The following is a 20,220-nucleotide window of genomic DNA, read 5'->3' as shown; positions in this document are numbered from 1 at the left end:
CTTAGTGTGTTTTTTTTTTTTTTTTTTTTCCTTTATCGAGTACCATCATTTTTCACAACGTAAACAAATTACTATGTCATTTATATTTTCGCACTCATATTATTGTGATTTGTTGTGGTGATATAATTAACCCTGAATTGAATTCATCTATCTATATATATATATATATATATATATGTGGGAACCAAGTACAAGACTTCTGGGCCTTAGGTCACTTGGGCTTACAATTTATTTGTAGTGGGCTTAAAGATTTCCTACAATGGGTCGTTCTCGGCGGAGAGACTCAAAGCAACACTCAGTTGATACTCTCTCCTTGACTGTTTTCTCTCAATTTTTCTGAACCCCTTCTTCTCCCCAATTTCTTCTATTTATAGCCAAGGTTAGTGGGGAGATCATGATTACAGCCACCGTTAGTGCTACTAAGGGTCCAATATTATCTGGTCAAAGTGGATGTTTTAGGTGAGAGGGCGGTGCAGCATTTATGACCTTGGAACTTGGCTCTTGCTTGATGGATATGTTCGGCAACTCAGTCTCCCGTGCACATCAGGAGTTTCCCGCGCATGTCATGACTTTCCCGGACACGACCAATTCACTTGCCCGGGAAAGTTAAACTGATCGTCTGTTGGGACTCAGACCCCAAAACGTGTTTTCATGTTAAGGCAGTTTCAAGAAGGGTGTAGGATGACTGGACCTTTCTGCTGGGCCTGTGCCCAAGGCCGGTATGGGACTGGGCCCAGGGCCTGTATGGGCCTAGGATCTCGGTGCCGTACAATAGCCCCCCCTTGATTCATACTCGGTCGCCGAGCAGAATCAAGGAGCCGTTTGGGCCTTTTGACATCGAGAACCTTCTAGCCTGGGGCTTATGACTGCTACTTCTTATTAATATTCATCTCAAAAGACGCGCCGTTTCACGGCGCCAGGCGTAGTCGTCATTATTACCTGACGGTTCGTGGACCGAAGCGGCGCGCGAATCGGTTACATTTGGCATTCGCTGGGTCGCTCGTAAATTGTGCCCATTTATTGCTTGATTAAACGTTTCTCCTCCCGCCTTTCCTTGTGGCTCTATAAATAGTCCCCCTCTGAACACCATTTCATTTTTCCTTTGCCTCTGATTTCTTGCGCTTACTCTCTGCCGACCAAATCACTGTGCACTTACTCGCTTGCCCAGTGTTCCTTTCCTCCTTAGAACCCAAAGTAAGTTTTTCTTCCCCTTCCTGTTCCTTCAGCTTTATTTCTTCAAGTTCCCCTTTTGTAGTTTTAGTCACTATAGATGGGTTACTCTTACCTTCTAGAATCCCCGGCTGCTTTAGCCACCTTTAGGAGTAAATTCAATGTTCCCGATGACGTGGATGTGGCCTACTGTCATGAGAGTGATATGGAACTCCACCGAGGGCGGGGCACAGCCTTTTTCCCTTTAATGTCCATTTTAGAAGGAGGGGTTAGGTTCCCCGTGGATCCTCTGTTGATAAACGCACTCACATACTATGGGTTGTGTCCCGACCAGCTTCCCCCCAACTTTTACCGGGTAGTTAGTTGTGTCAGTAAGTTGAACCATACCTTTAACTTACAGTTAAACCATCATGACATTAACCACATGTATAGCCTCTGTGGGAACAAATCCACCAACTACTACTTAAAGACGAGAGACAATCGGGTACGGCTGATATCATGCCTACCTGATTCGAACAGGAACTCCGCCGGGGAGTTTGTAAGGGTGCGCGGCAATTGGTTTGCCGGGGACGTCCCTTGCCCCCTTTCATGGCGTGAAGTGGGTTCGTATTATTCCCTTGATTTAATTGCTTTCCTCTGCTTCTCTTTTTCTTTTTATCGTTAGATACTAATGTGATACTTGACCCATTGCGGACGGCAAGGTGTTCATTCCGGACCTCAGACCCGTCCATGTCAAGGATCTGAACTTCGTCCTCTGTTCCGAGATATTCGTGCATTGGGACGGACAACTCCGGGCCTCGCACTTAATCCTCGGGGTAGAGCCAGTCTACTCTACTTGGCAAACCTTCAAGCAGGCGCTACTAGTTGACAGCCCCCTGCTATCGTACATAGACGTCCGGTACGCAAACTTTTTGCCACCGAAACTTACAACCGGGGAGGCAAGGGAATTTGGTCGGCGGTTCACTGCCTCGGACGAACTAGCTCCCCTGCGAGACGAGTCCGCGGAACGAGTATCTCAGCGCCTTAGAGAGAGAGCCCATGAAGCCATACAGCAAGGAGACCAGGCCCAAGAGCAGCCCAATCCCGAGAACCCACCCGCCGAGCCTCAACAGCAAGTTATAGAAGCGGCTGCCTTGCTAGCTGAAGCGATCCAACCCGGTGCAAGAATGGTGGCAAGGACAGTCATGACCATCGACCGGTTTGTGCCCGGTGCCCGGCAGCCCAATCAGCCCCCGCCTACTCAGGGTCGGGGTCAAGCGTCTCAGCCCCCACCCTCCTCGCAGGCCGGACGCGCCCGAAAGAAACAAAAAGTTACCGATCAACCTTCCACGGGATTGGGAGATGCCGCTGTCCGGACTCCTCCCCGACCAACAGGTGGAATCGTCATCCGCGAGCCGCCAACCGAAGCTGGCACGGGGGGTGCGTCCTCCTCCCAAGTGGCTCCAGCGTGGGAGCCAAAATTCCTTCTGGACGGCAAGCCATTGCCCTCAACCGCCTGTGTTCGGATGTGGGATAAGGGCGAGGGAGGCCGTATTGCCCAAACTTTGGTAGAAGCTCTCCAACTTCCCGAGGACGTGCACGCTTTTGAGGATGGATCCGAGGAGTCTGTGGGGCGCCGGTTAGAGTGGCACGCCATTGCGGTAATTCTTTTGTTTATCTACTCCTTCATATAGATTTCCTTTTGCTTCCTTTCTAACCTTTGCGCTTGCTAGGCCGCTCAAATGGCTCACATTGTGGCTGCCCGGGCCCGGGAGCTTGCCGAGGAAAACAAGCGCGCGAAGGAGGCGCGGGAGTCAGCGGTGAAAACGGCTAAGGAAAAGCTGAAGGCTGCCGAGTCTGCTGAGAAAAAGGCTGCTGCTGCGGAGAAGAACCGGGCATTGGCCGAGAAGAGGTGCGCGGAGCTCCTGACTCAGCAGAATGAGACGGAGGTCAAGCTAGCCCAAGCCATCAGCCTTAATACCTCCAACGCTGAGGAGATTGCCGATCTCAGGGCAGGCTTGGTGGCCGCGGAGCAGAAATGGTACGACGTCAGTTTTGCCGATGCCGAAAATTCTGCAGAGCCGGTAGTGGCTCGGGCTCGGAATATGGGTTTTGAGGTTGGGTGGTTTGCCACTCTCCAAGCAATTGGAGTTCCCGAGGATTCGCCTCTGAGAGACCCCGGCCAAATTCCATTCCCGAGCCCTGCACCTGCCGCCCAAGATGCCCCGGTTACTATTGATGAGGAGGAAACGGCCAGTATGAGGGAGCTGGTTGAACAAATCGATGCTCACGCCGAGCCCCAGGAAATGGAAGTCACCAGTATCCCGACTGTGCAGGAACTTCTCAGTGAGGACCCGCCTTTTCCCCTGACCGTCCAGTAGGAAGTGACACCGCCGACTCAACCTCCCAGCTGATTTTACTTTTATTTGCTAGCTTATTTTTATTTTGTTTGGTTTTATTTGCCTATGTCACCGGGATGTGGTGACTAAACAATTGCCTTAATTTATTGGTTTTATTTGCCCACGTCACCGGGGTGTGGTGACTAAACAATTGCCTTTATTTGTTTAATTAGTAGTCCGTTTTCTTTTTCCGTTTCAATTTGTTGAATGAGTTTATATCTATTTATGTGTTTTGCTTGAATCATGCCAGTGCTATGGCCGCTTAATAGAATGGTACCCCCGAAAACCTGTTGTGCGGCTCTGTGGGTATTTTGAGAGTGCTGATGGACTTAGTATTTGTAAAAAGGGTTAGGTTTTCTTCAGGCTTTGGTTTGACTGAGAATCGTGTTTTCGTCCTTAGACTATTCGCTTGTAAGGTTTCCACTTGTTCGGAGATTTGAGTTTAACCGAGAATCAAGTTTCTGTCCTTAGAGATTTGTTTGTAAGGTTTCTACCTGCTCGGCGATTTTGGTCAAGCCGAGGGTCAGGTTTCTGTCCTTAGAGATTTGTTTGTAAGGTTTCCACCTGCTCGGCGATTTTGATCGAGCCGAGAGTCAGGTTTCTGTCCTTAGAGACTTATTTGTAAGGTTTCCACCTGCTCGGCGATATTGATCGAGCCGAGGGTCAGGCTTCTGTCCTTAGAGATTTATTTGTAAGGTTTCCACCTGCTCGGCGATAGTGATCGAGCCGAGGGTCAGGTTTCTGTCCTTAGAGATTTATTTGTAAGGTTTCCACTTGCTCGGCGATATTGATCGAGCCGAGGGTCAGATTTTTGTCCTTAGAGATTTATTTGTAAGGTTTCCACCTGCTCGGCTATATTGATCGAGCCGAGGGTCAGGTTTCTTTCCTTAGAGATTTATTGGCGATTCTCTTGGTGTGCGTTTACGGAGTCAAAAACAGCATATACAAAAAAGTTCATCATGCTCTTAATCTTAATGGAATACAAGTTCTGGCTTACACCGACGATTATGCGTAGAATTTCTTCAAGTTGTTGGCGTTCCATGGTCGGGGGAGCGGCCTCTCGTCCAGGTCTTCCAAGTAGTAGGCCCCTGCACTCGTGATGGCTGTGACTCTGTATGGTCCCTCCCAACTCTGAGCAAGCTTCCCTGCAGCCATGTCCCGCATGTTGCCCACTACCCTTCTTAACACTAGTTCCCCGGCACGGAATTCCTTGGCCTTTACATTTCGGTTGTACCTTTGGGCCAGCTTCTGCTGATACTCGGCAAGCCGTACGGTCGCGGCCTCCCTGCATTCTTCTAGCCAATCCAAATGCTCCATCATCAGGTCGGCATTCTGTACGGGATCAAACCCGGCGACCCGTGCACTGCATAAGCTCACCTCGGTCGGTATCACTGCTTCTGCTCCGTATGCCAGAGAAAACGGGGTTTCCCCCGTGGATCTCCTGGGGGTCGTGCGGTAGGCCCATAAAACACTGGGTAGCTCTTCTGCCCATCTTCCTTTCACTCCATCCAACCTTCTCTTGAGCCCGTTCAAAATAGTCTTGTTTACTGCTTCAGCTTGGCCGTTGCTTTGTGGGTATGCCGGGGTTGAATACTTGTTCTTGATGCCGAGCTCGCTGCAAAAGGTCCGAAAAGTGTTGCTGTCAAACTGTAGCCCATTGTCTGTCACTAGCGAATTCGGCACCCCAAACCTTGTAACTATGTTTCTCCATACAAATTTTTTCACGTCAGTATCCCGGATATTAGCCAAGGCTTCAGCTTCAGCCCACTTTGTGAAGTAATCTACAGCCACCAATACAAAACGGCGGTTCCCCGTTGCTCGGGGGAATGGCCCGAGGATGTCAAGCCCCCATTGTGCAAATGGCCACGGGCTGCTGACAGGATTTAGACGTCCTGCCGGCTGATGGATCATTGGGGCGTGCTTTTGACATTGTTCGCAACTCCGAACGTATTCGGCGGCATCCTTCTGCATCTGTGGCCACCAAAACCCCTGTGTCATTGCTCTGTGTGCTAAAGATCGTCCCCCAGCATGCCCGCCGCACACTCCCTCATGCAGCTCGGTCAGAAGCTCCTTGACTCTTTCAGGATGCAGGCACAAGAGGTAAGGGCCCGCGAAGGACCTTCTGTACAACTTTCGATCGGAAGACAGCCAGTACCTGGGAGCCATTCGTCGAATCTTGTTGGCCTCGGCCTCATCCTCTGGAACTTTATCTTCGGAAAGGAAGTCTATGATCGGGTTCATCCAGCATGGTCCGGCCACTGCCACCTGCGCAACCTCTACTCCAGCCTGGTCGAGAACACTCTTCACACAGATGCTTGGCTCCCTTATAAGTTCTATCGTGATAAGCCTCGGTGTGTCCTCGGTAGCCGATGAGGCTAACGTGGCAAGAGAGTCAGCGTGCTTGTTTTGTGACCGGGCTACCTGGGATATCTTTACCGTTCCAAACTGACCGATAATCTGCTTTGCCGTACTTAGATAAGCTTTCATTCGGTGGTCCCGAGCCTCGAAGTCCCCAGTGATCTGATAAACAACCAGCTGAGAGTCCGAGTAGATCTCCACGTCCTTTGCGCCCAGATGCAATACTGCCCTCAACCCGGCCAGTAGGGCTTCATATTCGGCTTCGTTGTTCGAGGCTTTGAACCCCAATCTGAAGGAGTGTTCCAGTCGTATACCCTCAGGGGTGATTATGACAATACCAGCCCCGGCCCCCATAGCATTTGATGCGCCGTCCACAAATAACCTCCACGGGCGAATCTCCGCACTACAGATTACCTTGCCTTCATTATTGGGTGTAAATTCTGCGATGAAATCGGCGAGAACCTGTCCCTTCACCGAGCTTCTAGGTCGGTATCTTATGTCAAACGATCCCAACCGAGTCCCCCATTTGGCAATCCGTCCTGTGAAGTCGGATCTCTTCAACAGTGATTGCAATGGATACTCGGTGAGGACGAACACTGTGTGTGCCTGGAAGTAGTGTGGTAACTTCCTCGTGGCGTGCACCAAGGCCAAAACTAACTTTTCAAGAGGCAGGTACCTTGTCTCGGCATCGACCAAGGTTTTGCTCACGTAATACACCGGCATTTGCACTCCCCGGTCCCTTAGTAACACAGCACTTACGGCATGATCGGTGACTGCAAGGTACATAAACAGATCCTCCCCGGGCTCCGGGGCTGTCAACCTCGGCGCCTTTGCCAAATATTCCTTTAGTTCTCGAAAAGCTTCATCGCAGCTCTCGTCCCATTGAAACCCCTTCCACTTCTTCAGAAGTTGATAGAATGGCCGGCAGCGATCGGCAAACTTGGAGATGAATCGGTTCAGGGCGGCCAACATTCCAGTGAGCACTTGCACCTCCTTAGGATTGCTCGGTGGTTTGAGGCGATTGACAGCCTCTATTTGGTCGGGGTTAGCCTCTATTCCCCGAGTGGAGATCAGATAACCCAGGAACTTGCCAGCCCCCACCCCGAAAGTGCATTTTTCGGCATTCAGGCGCAGCTTGTGCCGTCGTAGTATCTCGAATACTCCCTGAAGGTCTTCAGTATGCAGCGACTCTTTTCTGCTTTTTACCACCATGTCGTCGATATAAACTTCAACCGTGCATCCAATTTTTTCTCGGAACATCCTTGTCATCATACGCTGGTAGGTGGCCCCGGCATTCTTCAATCCAAACGGCATGACCTCGTAGTGATAGTTTGCGTCCGGGGATATAAATGCTGTCTTTTCTCGGTCCTCGGGCGCTAAGGCAATCTGGTGGTAGCCTTGGAAGGCGTCCAGGAAGCTCATTCTCGGGTGCCCGTACGTGGCATCTACTAGCTGATCAATCTTGGGCATCGGGAATGGGTCCTTGGGACACGCTCTGTTCAAATCTGTGAAGTCCACACAAACTCTCCATTTACCGTTCTTCTTCTTCACTACGACAGTGTTTGCTAGCCATCTCGGGAAGAATATTTCTTTTATGACCCCGGCTTCCTTCAGTCGCTGGACCTCCAGGTTTACTGCATCGACGTGTTCCTTTGATGCTCTTCTCGGTTTCTGCTTCTTCGGGGGAAATGATGGGTCCACGTTGAGTTTGTGAACAATGAACTCGGGGTCTACGCCGGGCACTTCATACGGGTTCCATGCGAAGACATCTATGTTCTGCAACAGGGACAAAAACATCTCTACCCTTTCCCAGTCATTCATGCTTGTACCTATCTGGAAATATCTGTCACTATCTGGAAGAATTCTTACCTTCAGCACCTCCTCGGCAACGTCCGCCCCAGTTTCCCGGGGTTTCTGTAATTGCTATGCAGTCTCTTTCTCGGCGTGCTCAGCTTGACCGAGCTGTTCTTTTTCCCACCGGACCGCGGCTACAAGGCATTGCTTCGCCACCTGTTGATTCCCCTTTACCTCTGCAACTCCATACTCAGTAGGAAATTTTACTTTCACGTGAAGGGTGGACGGAACAGCCCCCATGGCGTGAATCCACGGCCTCCCCAGGATTGCGGTGTAAGGTGCGAATGATCGGACTACTATGAATGTAACTATAACTCCCTTGCCTTCCATGTCCACTGGGAGAGAGATTTGCCCCTCGGGAATCACAACTCTCCCGTCAAACGAGACCAATGGCGTGTCATACTTCGCCAAATCCTGGGTCTTTAACCCGAGCCCTTCGAAGAGGTCCGGGTACATGACGTCAGCCCCGCTACCTTGATCAATCATCACCCTCTTCACCAAGAATCCGCCTATCCGGGCTGTCACCACCAAAGCATCGTCATGAGGTTGGATCGTCCCTTCCAAATCATCTTCTCCGAACGAGATGGCCAGCCGTCCAACTTTCTTTTTCCTCTTGGATGATTCTCCCTCCGTGCAAGCCACTGTCATTACCCTTTTTGCCGCTGCTGCTCTTCTTGGTGCGGCATGAATGACGTCGATTACCCCCAGGGGTGGTGGAAGGGGGTTCCTTTTCTGTTGGGCGCCCTGCCCAGGCTCCCGGTCAATGGAATCTGCTACAAACTCTTTCAGGTGCCCTGCCTTCACTAACTGTCCGAGATGGTCTTTTAATACCCTACACTGCTCGGTGGTGTGCCCCTTGTCTCTGTGATAGGTGCAGTATAGGTTTTGGTTCCTCCGAGATGGGTCGCCCCCCATTTTGTTCGGCCATCTGAAGAATGGCTCATTCCTGATCCGTTCCAAGATTTTGTGCACGGGCTCTTTAAACACCACATTAACCCCTTCGATCTGCACCTCTGGTTCCTGCATTCGGAAGTCTCTTTTCGGCTTTGGCGGCAAGATGCTTTGCCGAGATCTCCCCGCAAAAGGAGCTTTCCCCTTGCTTTGCAGCCGGTCATCCTCCAGGCGTTTGTACTCCTTTATGCGTCTCATCAGTTGCCTCATATCCTCCGGGGGTCTTCTTGTCAGCGACTCCCGCAATTCAGAATCTTCGGGGAGCCCCATCCTGAAAGTGCTAGCCGCAATTTTCTCGTTTCCTCCACCAATCTCGTTGTAGAGTTCCCAGTATCAGCTGGCATAACTCCGAAGGGTTTCCCCGACCCTCATTTTCATGGAAAGCAATGCGTCGACCAGCTGTTGCACTCGGCTGCATGTTACGAACCTGCTGCCGAATTCCTGAATCAGCTCGGCGAAGCTATGTATAGAACCTTTCCGCAACCCATTGAACCATCTTAGTGCGGTAGAGCCGAGACTAGAGGGGAATACTTTACACATCAATGCATCGTTGTGCGCATGCAAAGACATCATGTGGATGTAATGACTGACATGCTCCACGGGGTCTGTCCTCCCCTCATAGGAATTGAATGGTGGTCGCGTGAATCTGCTCGGCATGGGTGCCCGTTCAATCTCATCGGAGAATGGAGACCGGGCTGCCATCCGCAAGGCTCTGCTCGTGGTGTCCATTGCGGCGTTGTGGTGCCGCCGCTCCTCTGACGACTCTGATCCTTGGTCATCATATCCATGCGATCGGGAGCGGTCCCGTCTACGACGCATCTCCCGGGAGTGTCGATGTGACTCTTGAGAGCGTGATAGGTCTCGGTATTGTTGCGTAATAGATCGGCTGGAACCCTCCTCGCCCCGGTTTCTCCTTGTTTGGGGGTTGTGGTTCCTTTCATGGCGCCGACCCCTTGCTTCCAGCTCCAAGTCCATTACCAATCTGCGTAACCGCTCCAGCTCTCGGTCTCTATCATCATATTGCTGATGTGCTGAGATGCCTGAAATTGTCCGGTGTGTCTGGGCCGATCCTTCTCCCAATCCGGACCTTTCCTCTCCTCTTGGATGCTCCCTATCCTCCAGCCGTTTCTGCCTTCTCTCCCTCCACGTTGATCCCCGAGAAGATCCTGTGGAATTGCTCGGAACATGCCCTCCTGAACGCTGCTCAGACATCTCCCTTGCTTGAGTCTCACTCGAACCACAGCTTCGTAGGAGAGCCCCACGGTGGGCGCCAATTGTGGGAACCAAGTACAAGACTTCTGGGCCTTAGGTCACTTGGGCTCACAATTTATTTGTAGTGGGCTTAAGGATTTCCTACAACGGGTCGTTCTCGACAGAGAGACTCAAAGCAACACTCAGTTGATACTCTCTCCTTGACTGTTTTCTCTCAATTTTTCTGAACCCCTTCTTCTCCCCAATTTCTTCTATTTATAGCCAAGGTTAGTGGGGAGATCATGATTACAGCCACCGTTAGTGCTACTAAGGGTCCAATATTATCTGGTCAAAGTGGATGTTTTAGGTGAGAGGGCGGTGCAGCATTTATGACCTTGGAACTTGGCTCTTGCTTGATGGATATGTTCGGCAACTCAGTCTCCCGTGCACATCAGGAGTTTCCCGCGCATGTCATGACTTTCCCGGACACGACCAATTCACTTGCCCGGGAAAGTTAAACTGATCGTCTGTTGGGACTCAGACCCCAAAACGTGTTTTCACGTTAAGGCAGTTTCAAGAAGGTTGTAGGATGACTGGACCTTTCTGCTGGGCCTGTGCCCAAGGCCGGTATGGGACTGGGCCCAGGGCCTGTATGGGACTGGGCCCAGGCCCTGTATGGGCCTAGGATCTCGGTGCCGTACAATATATATACATGTAAATCGGTAAAACTCAAAACAAGTCAAATTAGATTCTTGATTGAATTCTTAATTTTGTGGTTAAATGTGAAAACCAATAAGAACTTGGCTTGGGTACAATGCATCCAGCCATTAAGATTGCAACACATGACTATTTTTATAGGAATGAAATGCATTGAGCTTACTATTCATTAATTTAAAAAAAAAAAAAAAAAAAGATGAAGAAGAAGAAGAAGAGAGAACGAGAAAGAGTTATAGAGGGAGAGAGAGGGTCCATAAGGTAGAGAGAGAGAGAAATAGGATATAAATGCAATGAACTAGAGGCTACATATTATTTTAGACATGATATTAATTGTCATACCCTTTACTAATCAATGGAAAGTAAAGCGCTTCTATTTATTGTACATTTTCTATAATATTAATCTTAGGTTTTTATAGTTTCCAATGAATATAGTTGAAGTTTTAACTTACACACATGATCCTGCCACCTCATTAGCATACACAATTATTCTCACAAAAACGTGAAGAGTTGTAGTGCTTGGGTCCTCTAGCGAAGGTTAAATTTTTAGTCTAGGTCTTCTTTTTCAGCTTCTTCTCGTAAATCTCTCTCTTTCTTGTGTTTTCAAATTTTAATGTGACCATTTATAATGATTTTGAGAATACGTGGGTTCAAAGTTATGTTGAAGGATTTGGAATTGTTGGTGGAAGTCTGTCAACGAAACAGTACATCAAACAGAAACCTTATTCTGTTTAATAAAAATTTTGTAAACCTTTGAGCACACTATTAGCTTATGGTTGTTCTTTTTAATGGCTATGCGTTTGAAGATTTTCTTTAATGTAATAGAATTTGTCTTTTTAATATGATAAGATAGAGACCAATATAAACCCAAAAAAACCATAGATCCTTGGAAAACAACACCATCGTCAATATTGGAGCCCATACATGGCCAAAAACCATCATCAACTGCTCCATCCTTTATTATAAATCTGTATTTTATGTATGTTTTACTCTCATTTTTTGTGGGTTTAAATTGAGTTTATGATATTTACTTTTTTATATTAGAGTGTTGTTACTGGTGCTTTGTTTCCTTCTTTTTATTATTTTCCAAGGAAGCATTTCAAGATATTTTCTGCCATTACAATTGACTCTCTCCATATGTGTCTTTTGATAAAATTATGTTTGGATATCTTCATCTAGACCCACTAAAATTAGGGAATTTAAATGGAGGAACAAAAACATCTGGATCTCTTTTGAGACTGTAAGATCCTTAGGCCCCCTTTTTTTGTTGATTACGATTTGTTTTGTTTTTTTATTTATTTTGGATATCTATGTACTTCAATTTGGCTTATGTATCATCATTTTTTATTTAGAAATTTTGACATTAAATGGATTTCTATAAAATCTGAAGGTTCCTTTACTGATGCTTGACTCTTGAGGAGATATCCTAATTTTACACGACTACATCATTGTTAATTTTTCTTCTGTTTCCTTTGAATTAACCACAAAAATATAAATGTCTTGTCTTGACAAATGCACAACTTAGCAGTTAGCAGAACATAGTTTGATGCAAAGGGTGTAATGCCATTTATTGTTGATGGATTTGAGTTGGATTTACATATGTGTGGTTATGAATTTTCAGTTTGATATCTTCTTATCCTTTTGACTCTCCAGGACTATGCATTCGAAAGTAACTGTAAGGATCAAGTTTCAGATAAAGGTAGTTTGTGGACATGAAATTTACTTCAATGATATATTTCTATCTACATTCTACAATTATTACTTTGGATAGGGATTATAGTAGTCATAGTATCCACAATTGTTATACCTATGATAATATATACATATGGGGTATCCCTAACTCTAAAAATTTGAAATCTTCTATCATTCACTATGCTACTTCCAGTGACTTGCATATCCACATTGGAGATCTACAGTTGCACTCATTAGAATTTTAAAATATAATGGAAAATTGATTTCAGTATCATTTCTTTTCATTGCTAGATGCTAATTTTTTTCATTTTCTTGCAGATTTTTCTTGAAAAAATTTAAACATATATACTTAAGAGACACAAAATGTCATGGAATTGAAAAATGCATGTGTTTGAGATAGAGATGGTGCATTTATTATGTACTTTGTTCTTATTTTATAAAATTTTGAGCTATTTTGGAATAAGAAGAGAATAATTGCAACCTAATTATTTATGTAATGTCTACCATTTACTCAATATTACATTCGTTGCTGATAAACACACACACACAAAAAACACTTTTCAGTCCATTTCCTCACATTTTGAAAGCATGTCATTGTCAGTGTTAAATTGTCACTTTGGGTTTGTACAAACTATTAGTGATAGAAGGATCATCGAGGAATTAAAAGTTAGAAAATTACATTTTGCCTTTTTTTCCTGTTCCTTTTTTTTCTTGGTTAAAACCTTAACAAAATAAATTTGTATCTAATTTTTTATATCCTCATTTACTTTTCCGGTTTTTTGTTATTTTGGGTTGCTGAGAATCACGGAATATGAAAAAAAGTTTGTAATATTTTTAAGTAAACATTTTTTTTTTTTTTTTTGAGCTCACTCTAGCATCCAAACGTAGCATTTTAGTAACTTTTTTTGGAGAGAGAACAAGCATGAAAGCTTGATACAATTGGTGTTACTAAATTACCCCCAATTAATACCGCTCACCTGCCCCTCATTTCTTCTTAATATGCAACTTGTCTGCACTTTGCAGTCTTGATATAGAACAGACAGCACAGGCCTTTCAGAGCAGTAAGGGCATTAGAAGTCACGACACAAGATCAACGGAGGGTGCTAGTAGAGGCCATTGACAGGTTGAAGGGAAAATGGCATTCTGATCCAAACTCAAGAGCATCACCTAAATTTAGGAAAATTGCTTCGTTAAGGCCTCGAAAATATTGTTTTTGCTATTTATATTAATAGTTGTTTTTCCTTAATAACTTTCAGTTTAAATGTCAGAATATGGTCCCATCTGTTTTGGGACGACTCTTAAGGTTAGTAATTTATAATTTTGCATTTAACTCAATTTTACTATTTTTGGTAGAATTCGGTATTTTGCCCCATAATTAATGCAAATTAGGATTTTGGGTGTTTTCCTAGCCGCCTTAGGGTTTCTTTTACTATTAAAACATATTGTAGCCTCCAGGGCAATTTAGTTTTCAAATTTATAAAAATATAGACTTTGTCTATTTCTCTCTAGTGGATTCCAGAACTTTATCATCTTGTGGATTCAAGGGACCTCTCGTGGATTAGAGGTTTTTATTTAGATTCTAACATGTTTAGTTTCTTTTTCCATTCAGAAAACAACGTGTTTGTTTTCTTACCCTCTTTTTTATTTGTTCTTTTCCAATCAACTTGCTTTTTTAAATTAGTTGGTTTTGGCTTTAAAAAAAAAAAAAAAAAAAACCAACCATGGATTTTTTTATTTTCTTAATTAATGGTTTTTTTTTTTTTTAATTAAATGGTGGTTGTCACTTTTAATATGTGTGTGTAACATAATGGAAAAGTATTTTATTTATTTATTTAATGATTAAAAAATATCATATCTTTACATATAATAAGAATATAAGAGTAAATTTATACAAACTATATATTCTATCCCTACACTTTTCATTCTCCCAACCAAACACCATGAGAAAAAACTAAAAATTTTCTATCCTCAGACTTTTCTATCCCCACCCCATTTTTTATGCTTCCACTTTTCCATCTTCCCAAAGTGGGAGGAGAGAAAATGGAGAAGGGATAAAAAAGTGGGTGAGATGGAAAAGTCATTTATTTTGTTGAGAAAAAAAATGAAATTATAGAAAATGAAGTTGATATAAATTTACAATTATGCCCTTATTAAATAAAGCAAAAAGTAACACTTTTTTATATTAAAAAATTGTGTATGGACACTTCAATATTTTAAAAAAATAATAAAAAAGAGCACACGCGCTAAAGGATAATAAAAAATAAAAATAAAAAAAACGAATGAAAAGTACAGAAAAAGTGAAAATCTAAAGAAGAAAACCAAAGGGAAAAAAAAAATGAAACAAATGGGTCATGGGTATAATAGAACAAGGCAAAAATCACAGGAAAAAAAAGGGGGCCAAAGAAGAAAAATCGAAACAAACAGGTTAGGTCATGGTTTTTTTTATTTTTTATCCTTGTCTTCATTTGCCTATTTCCCTCTACTTTTTCCCTTAATTTCAAGAGAAAATATTTTAGTAGGTTTGGGAGAAAACGGCCAAGCCCTACCAGTTTTCCATCCACCAATCCATCCAACCAAATACCCCAATAAATTTCTTTCCCCTCCTCTTTTCTCTCCTATATTTTCCATCACCTCTAAAATCTACCAAAATAAATAGACCCTAAGTATACTCATTAATTAAGAGAGAAGAGGAAGACGAAAATGTACAAAGAAGGAAGTGTCATGCAAAGAGTAAAAGATTGAGTTCTGGTTAAATCATTTATATGAGACTAAGGTTATGAGTTGAAGATTCACATTATGCATGTGACACTACAATATGTAGATATGTTTTTTTTTTTTTTTTTTTTTTTTTTTTAATAGGAATATTTATATATGTTGAAAATTTAGTTTGTGCTCATTATTAAAATACAAATAGTAATAAAAATAAAGTTTTCTTTATTTTGTGTTGCCTATCTTTTGGATGGAGTTTATCTTTAAATCGATTTTGACAAAATTTTCCTCCAACTCATTACGTAATGATTCAAATGAATATCTATGTATACTTTTAGTCACATAATTTATTCATTGACATATTTAATAAGTTATGTGATTTAATACACATGGATGGTTTTATAAATCACCATATAATAAGTTGGAGGAGATTCCTATAACCTGTTTTGGAGGACCTTTTTGTTGAATTTAGTACAATTTACATTAAAATTTTATGAAAATAAAAATATTAATTTTGGGATTAACTAGAAAAGTTATGTCTGCGTAAATGGCAACAAAAAGGTTAATATTAGACATTAATTATAAATTTATTCGTAATTACAAATTGTAGAACTACATATAAATTAAAATGGGAAAAATTATGCTTTAAAATTCAAAAGTATATAAAGTATACTTCATTGAATTTTTTTTTTTTAAATTTATAGTTATCACTATTTATAATAATTAAAAAAAAATCCAATGTGGCTTGGATTGGATGGAGGCGTTCAATTGTTTGTTCATGGGTGGTTATTTTACATGCAAAACAAAGGTACATTCTAGCAAGGTATTGCTTGAAATTATGGATGGCATCAAAAGATTTCAAATTTGAATTTGGGATTAAATAAAATTTTATTAGAAAGTTATGCTAAGTGGTTGCCAATAAAAAGGTTTATTAAAAATTTAAAGAAAATAAAACAGATTATTAAAACCAACTAAATAGGAATACTAAATAATTTTTTAAAATTTCCGTTTTAAATAAGATAAATAATAAAATTAAACAATTTATTGAAAATTTTGTTTAGGTGGAAGGTTAATTGAATAGTACCTATTTCCCTTTCAAAAAATAGTTACATATTGTACTAATTAAAAGATGAGTCAGAAGGTTGAATCCACCATTCACTTTACTGTCTTTGAAGTACCTATTAATTTTTCAAATTAAGAGGCTATACTTGTGGTATGTATATAGAATAATTGTCACTAATCTAACTTATTTTGATTAGTATTCCGTGTAATATTCTAGTATTTGTGGTGCAATTGATTAAGTAGTGAACTTCCAAGTTGGATATTAATGGCAAGAATGAGTAGTTAATATAATATAATTGAATCTATACTTATTTTTTATGAACATAATTGAATCTAAACTCATAAGTCTAAATTTTTTAGATTAAATGGTATCTCTAACTACTTAATTGGAGTATCTTTTTATACTCTCCCCAATAGCAGACAGCTATACACCCTTTATCACGGTTGGTTCAAGCACAAACCTTATACCACTTTTTTTTTTTTTTTTTTTATAAATAATTCTACATCAATTTTAAACTATTCTTTTAATATAATACTCCTAAGGTCAATTTTAAAGTCATTTAAAGATGCGAATTTGATTAAAGAATCAACGTTTAGTAGTTTTAGTAAATGCTCCTAATTTTAAATGATTCATCGCTATTTGCATGACATAAGCGAATATGTCACAAAGAGTAGAAAATGCCCTTTTTTCTACAATTGATAGGGATTAGGGAAGACTTGAAGACAAGATGACTCGTGACTTGGTGTTCACACAAACAAACAAGTTACCTTGTCCTTGTTATCTCATTCTTTTATTATTTTCATATTATCCTTTTGGTTACTCTCTTTGACCCAATCTTTTACTTCATTATTCTTACTTTCTGGACAAATTAAACCTCAGTATAAGCCTACTTATATGTTACAAATTTACGAAGTGGTCAGAATCTGTTAGTTTTGCTTCTTCTTCTTCTTCTTCTTCCTGTTCTTCATCACCATTATGGATACTGAAAAGCGGCAGCTTCACTTGTTTTTCTTCCCATTCCTGGCTTCAGGACACCTGATCCCAGCCATAGACATGGCCAAGCAATTTGCTTTGCGTGGTTTGAAAATAAGCATAATCACCACTCCTCTGAATGCCTCCTTGTTCTCCAAAACCATTGAAAAAAGCAAAACCATGGGGTTAGATATGAATGTTCTAGTCATCGAATTCCCTTGTGTTGAGGTTGGATTGCCCATAGGATGTGAGAGCTACCAATTGGCTACTTCACTTGATCTTCGGACGAAATTCTATCAGGCTACCGCCATGCTAGAGCAACCACTCGAGAAACTTATTCAAGAATATGCTCCTGATTGCCTTGTGGCCAGCACTTTGTTTCCTTGGACCACTGGTGTTGCTAAGAAGTTTGGCATACCGAGGCTTATTTTGCATTCAATGAGTTTTTTCTCTACGTGTACCGCTGAATGTCTCAGACTATACGAACCTCACAAAAAAGTTTCATCAGAAACAGAACCATTTATCATCCCCAACTTCCCTGATGAGATCAAGATGACAAGAAAGCAACTGCCAGATTTTTATACACAAAATGTTCAAACATATGCAACGAAGATGTATGAACAAGTACTAGAAGCAGAGCTGACGAGTTTTGGGGCTGTTTTCAATAGCTTCTATGAGCTTGAACCGGCTTATGCAAACTTTTACAAGAAGGTGCTTGGACGGAAGGCTTGGCAGATAGGCCCAGTTTCACTATGCAATCAGGACACTGAAGATAAAGCACAAAGGGGAAAGGAAGCCTCCATTGATTTCCACGAATGTTTCGAATGGCTTAATTCGAAGAAACCAGATTCGGTTGTTTATGTATGTTTTGGAAGTATGGCAAACTTCAATGATTCCCAGCTAAAGGAAATAGCAATAGGTCTTGAGGCTTCTGAGCAGCAATTCATTTGGGTGGTGAAGAAAGAAAAGAATGATGGAGGAAAAGAAGAATGGCTGCCTGATGGGTTTGAGCAAAGAGTGAAAGGGAAGGGTCTAATTATAAGAGGTTGGGCACCCCAGATGATGATTCTTGATCATGATGCTGTTGGAGGATTTGTGACTCATTGTGGTTGGAATTCTACCTTGGAGGGAGTTTCTGCTGGGCTTCCAATGGTTACATGGCCAGTTTCCGCTGAGCAATTCTTCAATGAAAAGTTTGTAATCAAAATTTTGAGAATTGGAGTCGCTGTTGGTGCCCAACAATGGGCCAGATTTTTGGGAGACAGCATCAAGAGCGAAGCCATAGAGAAGGCGGTGATTCAAATAATGGTTGGGGCAGAAGCAGAGGAAATAAGAAGCAGAGCTAGAGAGCTTGGGAAGAAGGCAAAGAAGGCTGTTGAAGAAGGTGGATCATCTTACTCTGATTTGAATTCTTTAATCGAAGAACTGAGGTCACATGGAATTGCTGGTGCAGCAAGCAAAAACTAGTTGATTTTTTTTTGGGTGTTTTTTCCGGTTTATGTCTTTGAACTTTGTAGCGTCTATAACTAAATAAGCTCTTTTTTTCTTAAGGATATGTCAACATGAAAAAGTCAATCTTGTGCTCCGTTTAACCGTTTTAGACATCAAGTTTTAAGTCTGAAAACATTTGCAATGAAAATGTCTTATTTGTTGGTGTTTGATTGTGTTCCTGAAAGTAACCTGACAAGCATTTTTATATTTTTGGATTGCACGAGAAATTTCAAAATTTCCTATATCTTTTTATATATATATATATATATAGAGAGAGAGAGAGAGAGAGAGAGAGAGAATAGATAGAAACTTTATTGATGTAAACTATATGAATTACAAGCTTTGCCGTGAGGGAGTGTTACCAAGCTACGCCATATATAGGAGGGAGTGCTACCAAGAACTGCATCCATGAATGAGCATTTGGGGAAATATCTTGCTTTATACACCTTATAAAACAGATAATGAGTATTATGGATCAGCTGCCATGCCTATTTAGCAAATAAAGCTAAATTATATGCTTGAATATCCTGAATGCCCATGCCACCATTTTGTTTAGGAGTACACAACTTCTTCCAATTTGTTTGTCCCCACCAATATGTTGCCAAAGTAGAGTTGATGGTATCACATAAGGCCTAAGGAATTTTAAAAATTCCCATAATGTAGGTATGTATTGCCTGAGCAACTATTTTTATTAAAATTTCCCTACTTGCTTTTGAGATGAATTTTTCTTTCCACCTCAAAACTCTACTAGTAATTTTTTCCCAAAGATCTCTAAAGGTATTCACCTTAGATTTACCACCCACCATTGGAAGGCCCAAGTACTTCTCACAATCCTCCATAATTCTTGCCCCCATCAATCTCTAAATATTCCTTTTAACATCGGGGCTTGTATTATGACGGAAGAAAATTGAAGTCTTCTGTCTATTTATTGCTTGACCTGATGCTTCCTCATAACACCATAGTAGTCGAAAGAGGTGTTGGCATTCCTCCACTGTAGCCTGGCAAAAAATGAAGCTATCATCTACAAACAAGAGATGAGATACGCATACCCCATTGGTGCAAGACAAAATACCATGAGGCTATGGGATGCAATAGCTTGTCTAATCAATGAGGAGAGGCCCTCTACACATAATAGGAACAAATAAGGAGATACTGGGTCTCCTTGCTTAATACCCCGAGATGAAGTGATGTATCCTCTAGGCTCACCATTTATAAGCACCAAGTATGAAGCAGTAAAAACTATTTCCATAGCAAACTGGACCCATCATACATCAATTCCTAGGTTGATCATAATCTGCCTGAGAAAACCCTATTCCACTTATAGACACCTCATTTTGTACCCGTTAATAAATTTTGACCCTGGCCCCAATAATGAGCTTGACATATGTCAACCAACAGTAATTAAAGAGTTCAAAATAGTTTGAAAGTAATCACAATTCAAAAGTGTTCAAGTTGCTTTGAAATAAATACTGAAAAATGACCTTTGCTCACTTTTTTGACCATATATTTTTATCCACAAAGAAATTTTTAGTGAGATTTATTTCTTTGGAAATTATACATCTTGGACTTCAATTTTAACACAAATTTTACCTAATTTGGACTTATATTAAGTAAGTTATGACCATTTGAAGTTCGGCTAATTAGGCAGTCCGATTTTTTGTGTTTTAAAACTTCATT

The 20,220-nt window shown here is 42.0% G+C and overlaps 1 protein-coding gene across 1 annotated transcript; it reads left to right on the top strand.

The window, feature by feature from the left end:
• Positions 1–16,911: 16,911 nt before the first annotated feature.
• Positions 16,912–18,710, top strand: LOC126705948 (scopoletin glucosyltransferase-like). The gene has a single exon (XM_050405186.1). It carries the CDS (start codon positions 17,056–17,058, stop codon positions 18,517–18,519), a length of 1,464 nt encoding a protein of 487 aa, XP_050261143.1. The 5' UTR covers positions 16,912–17,055; the 3' UTR covers positions 18,520–18,710.
• Positions 18,711–20,220: the final 1,510 nt, after the last annotated feature.

The sequence above is a fragment of the Quercus robur genome, chromosome 11 (genome assembly GCF_932294415.1).
Source record: "Quercus robur chromosome 11, dhQueRobu3.1, whole genome shotgun sequence".
NCBI classification, from domain to species: domain Eukaryota; kingdom Viridiplantae; phylum Streptophyta; class Magnoliopsida; order Fagales; family Fagaceae; genus Quercus; species Quercus robur.
The sequence above is the reverse complement of the archived record's forward strand: the minus strand, read 5'-3'. Positions and strand labels throughout refer to the sequence as shown.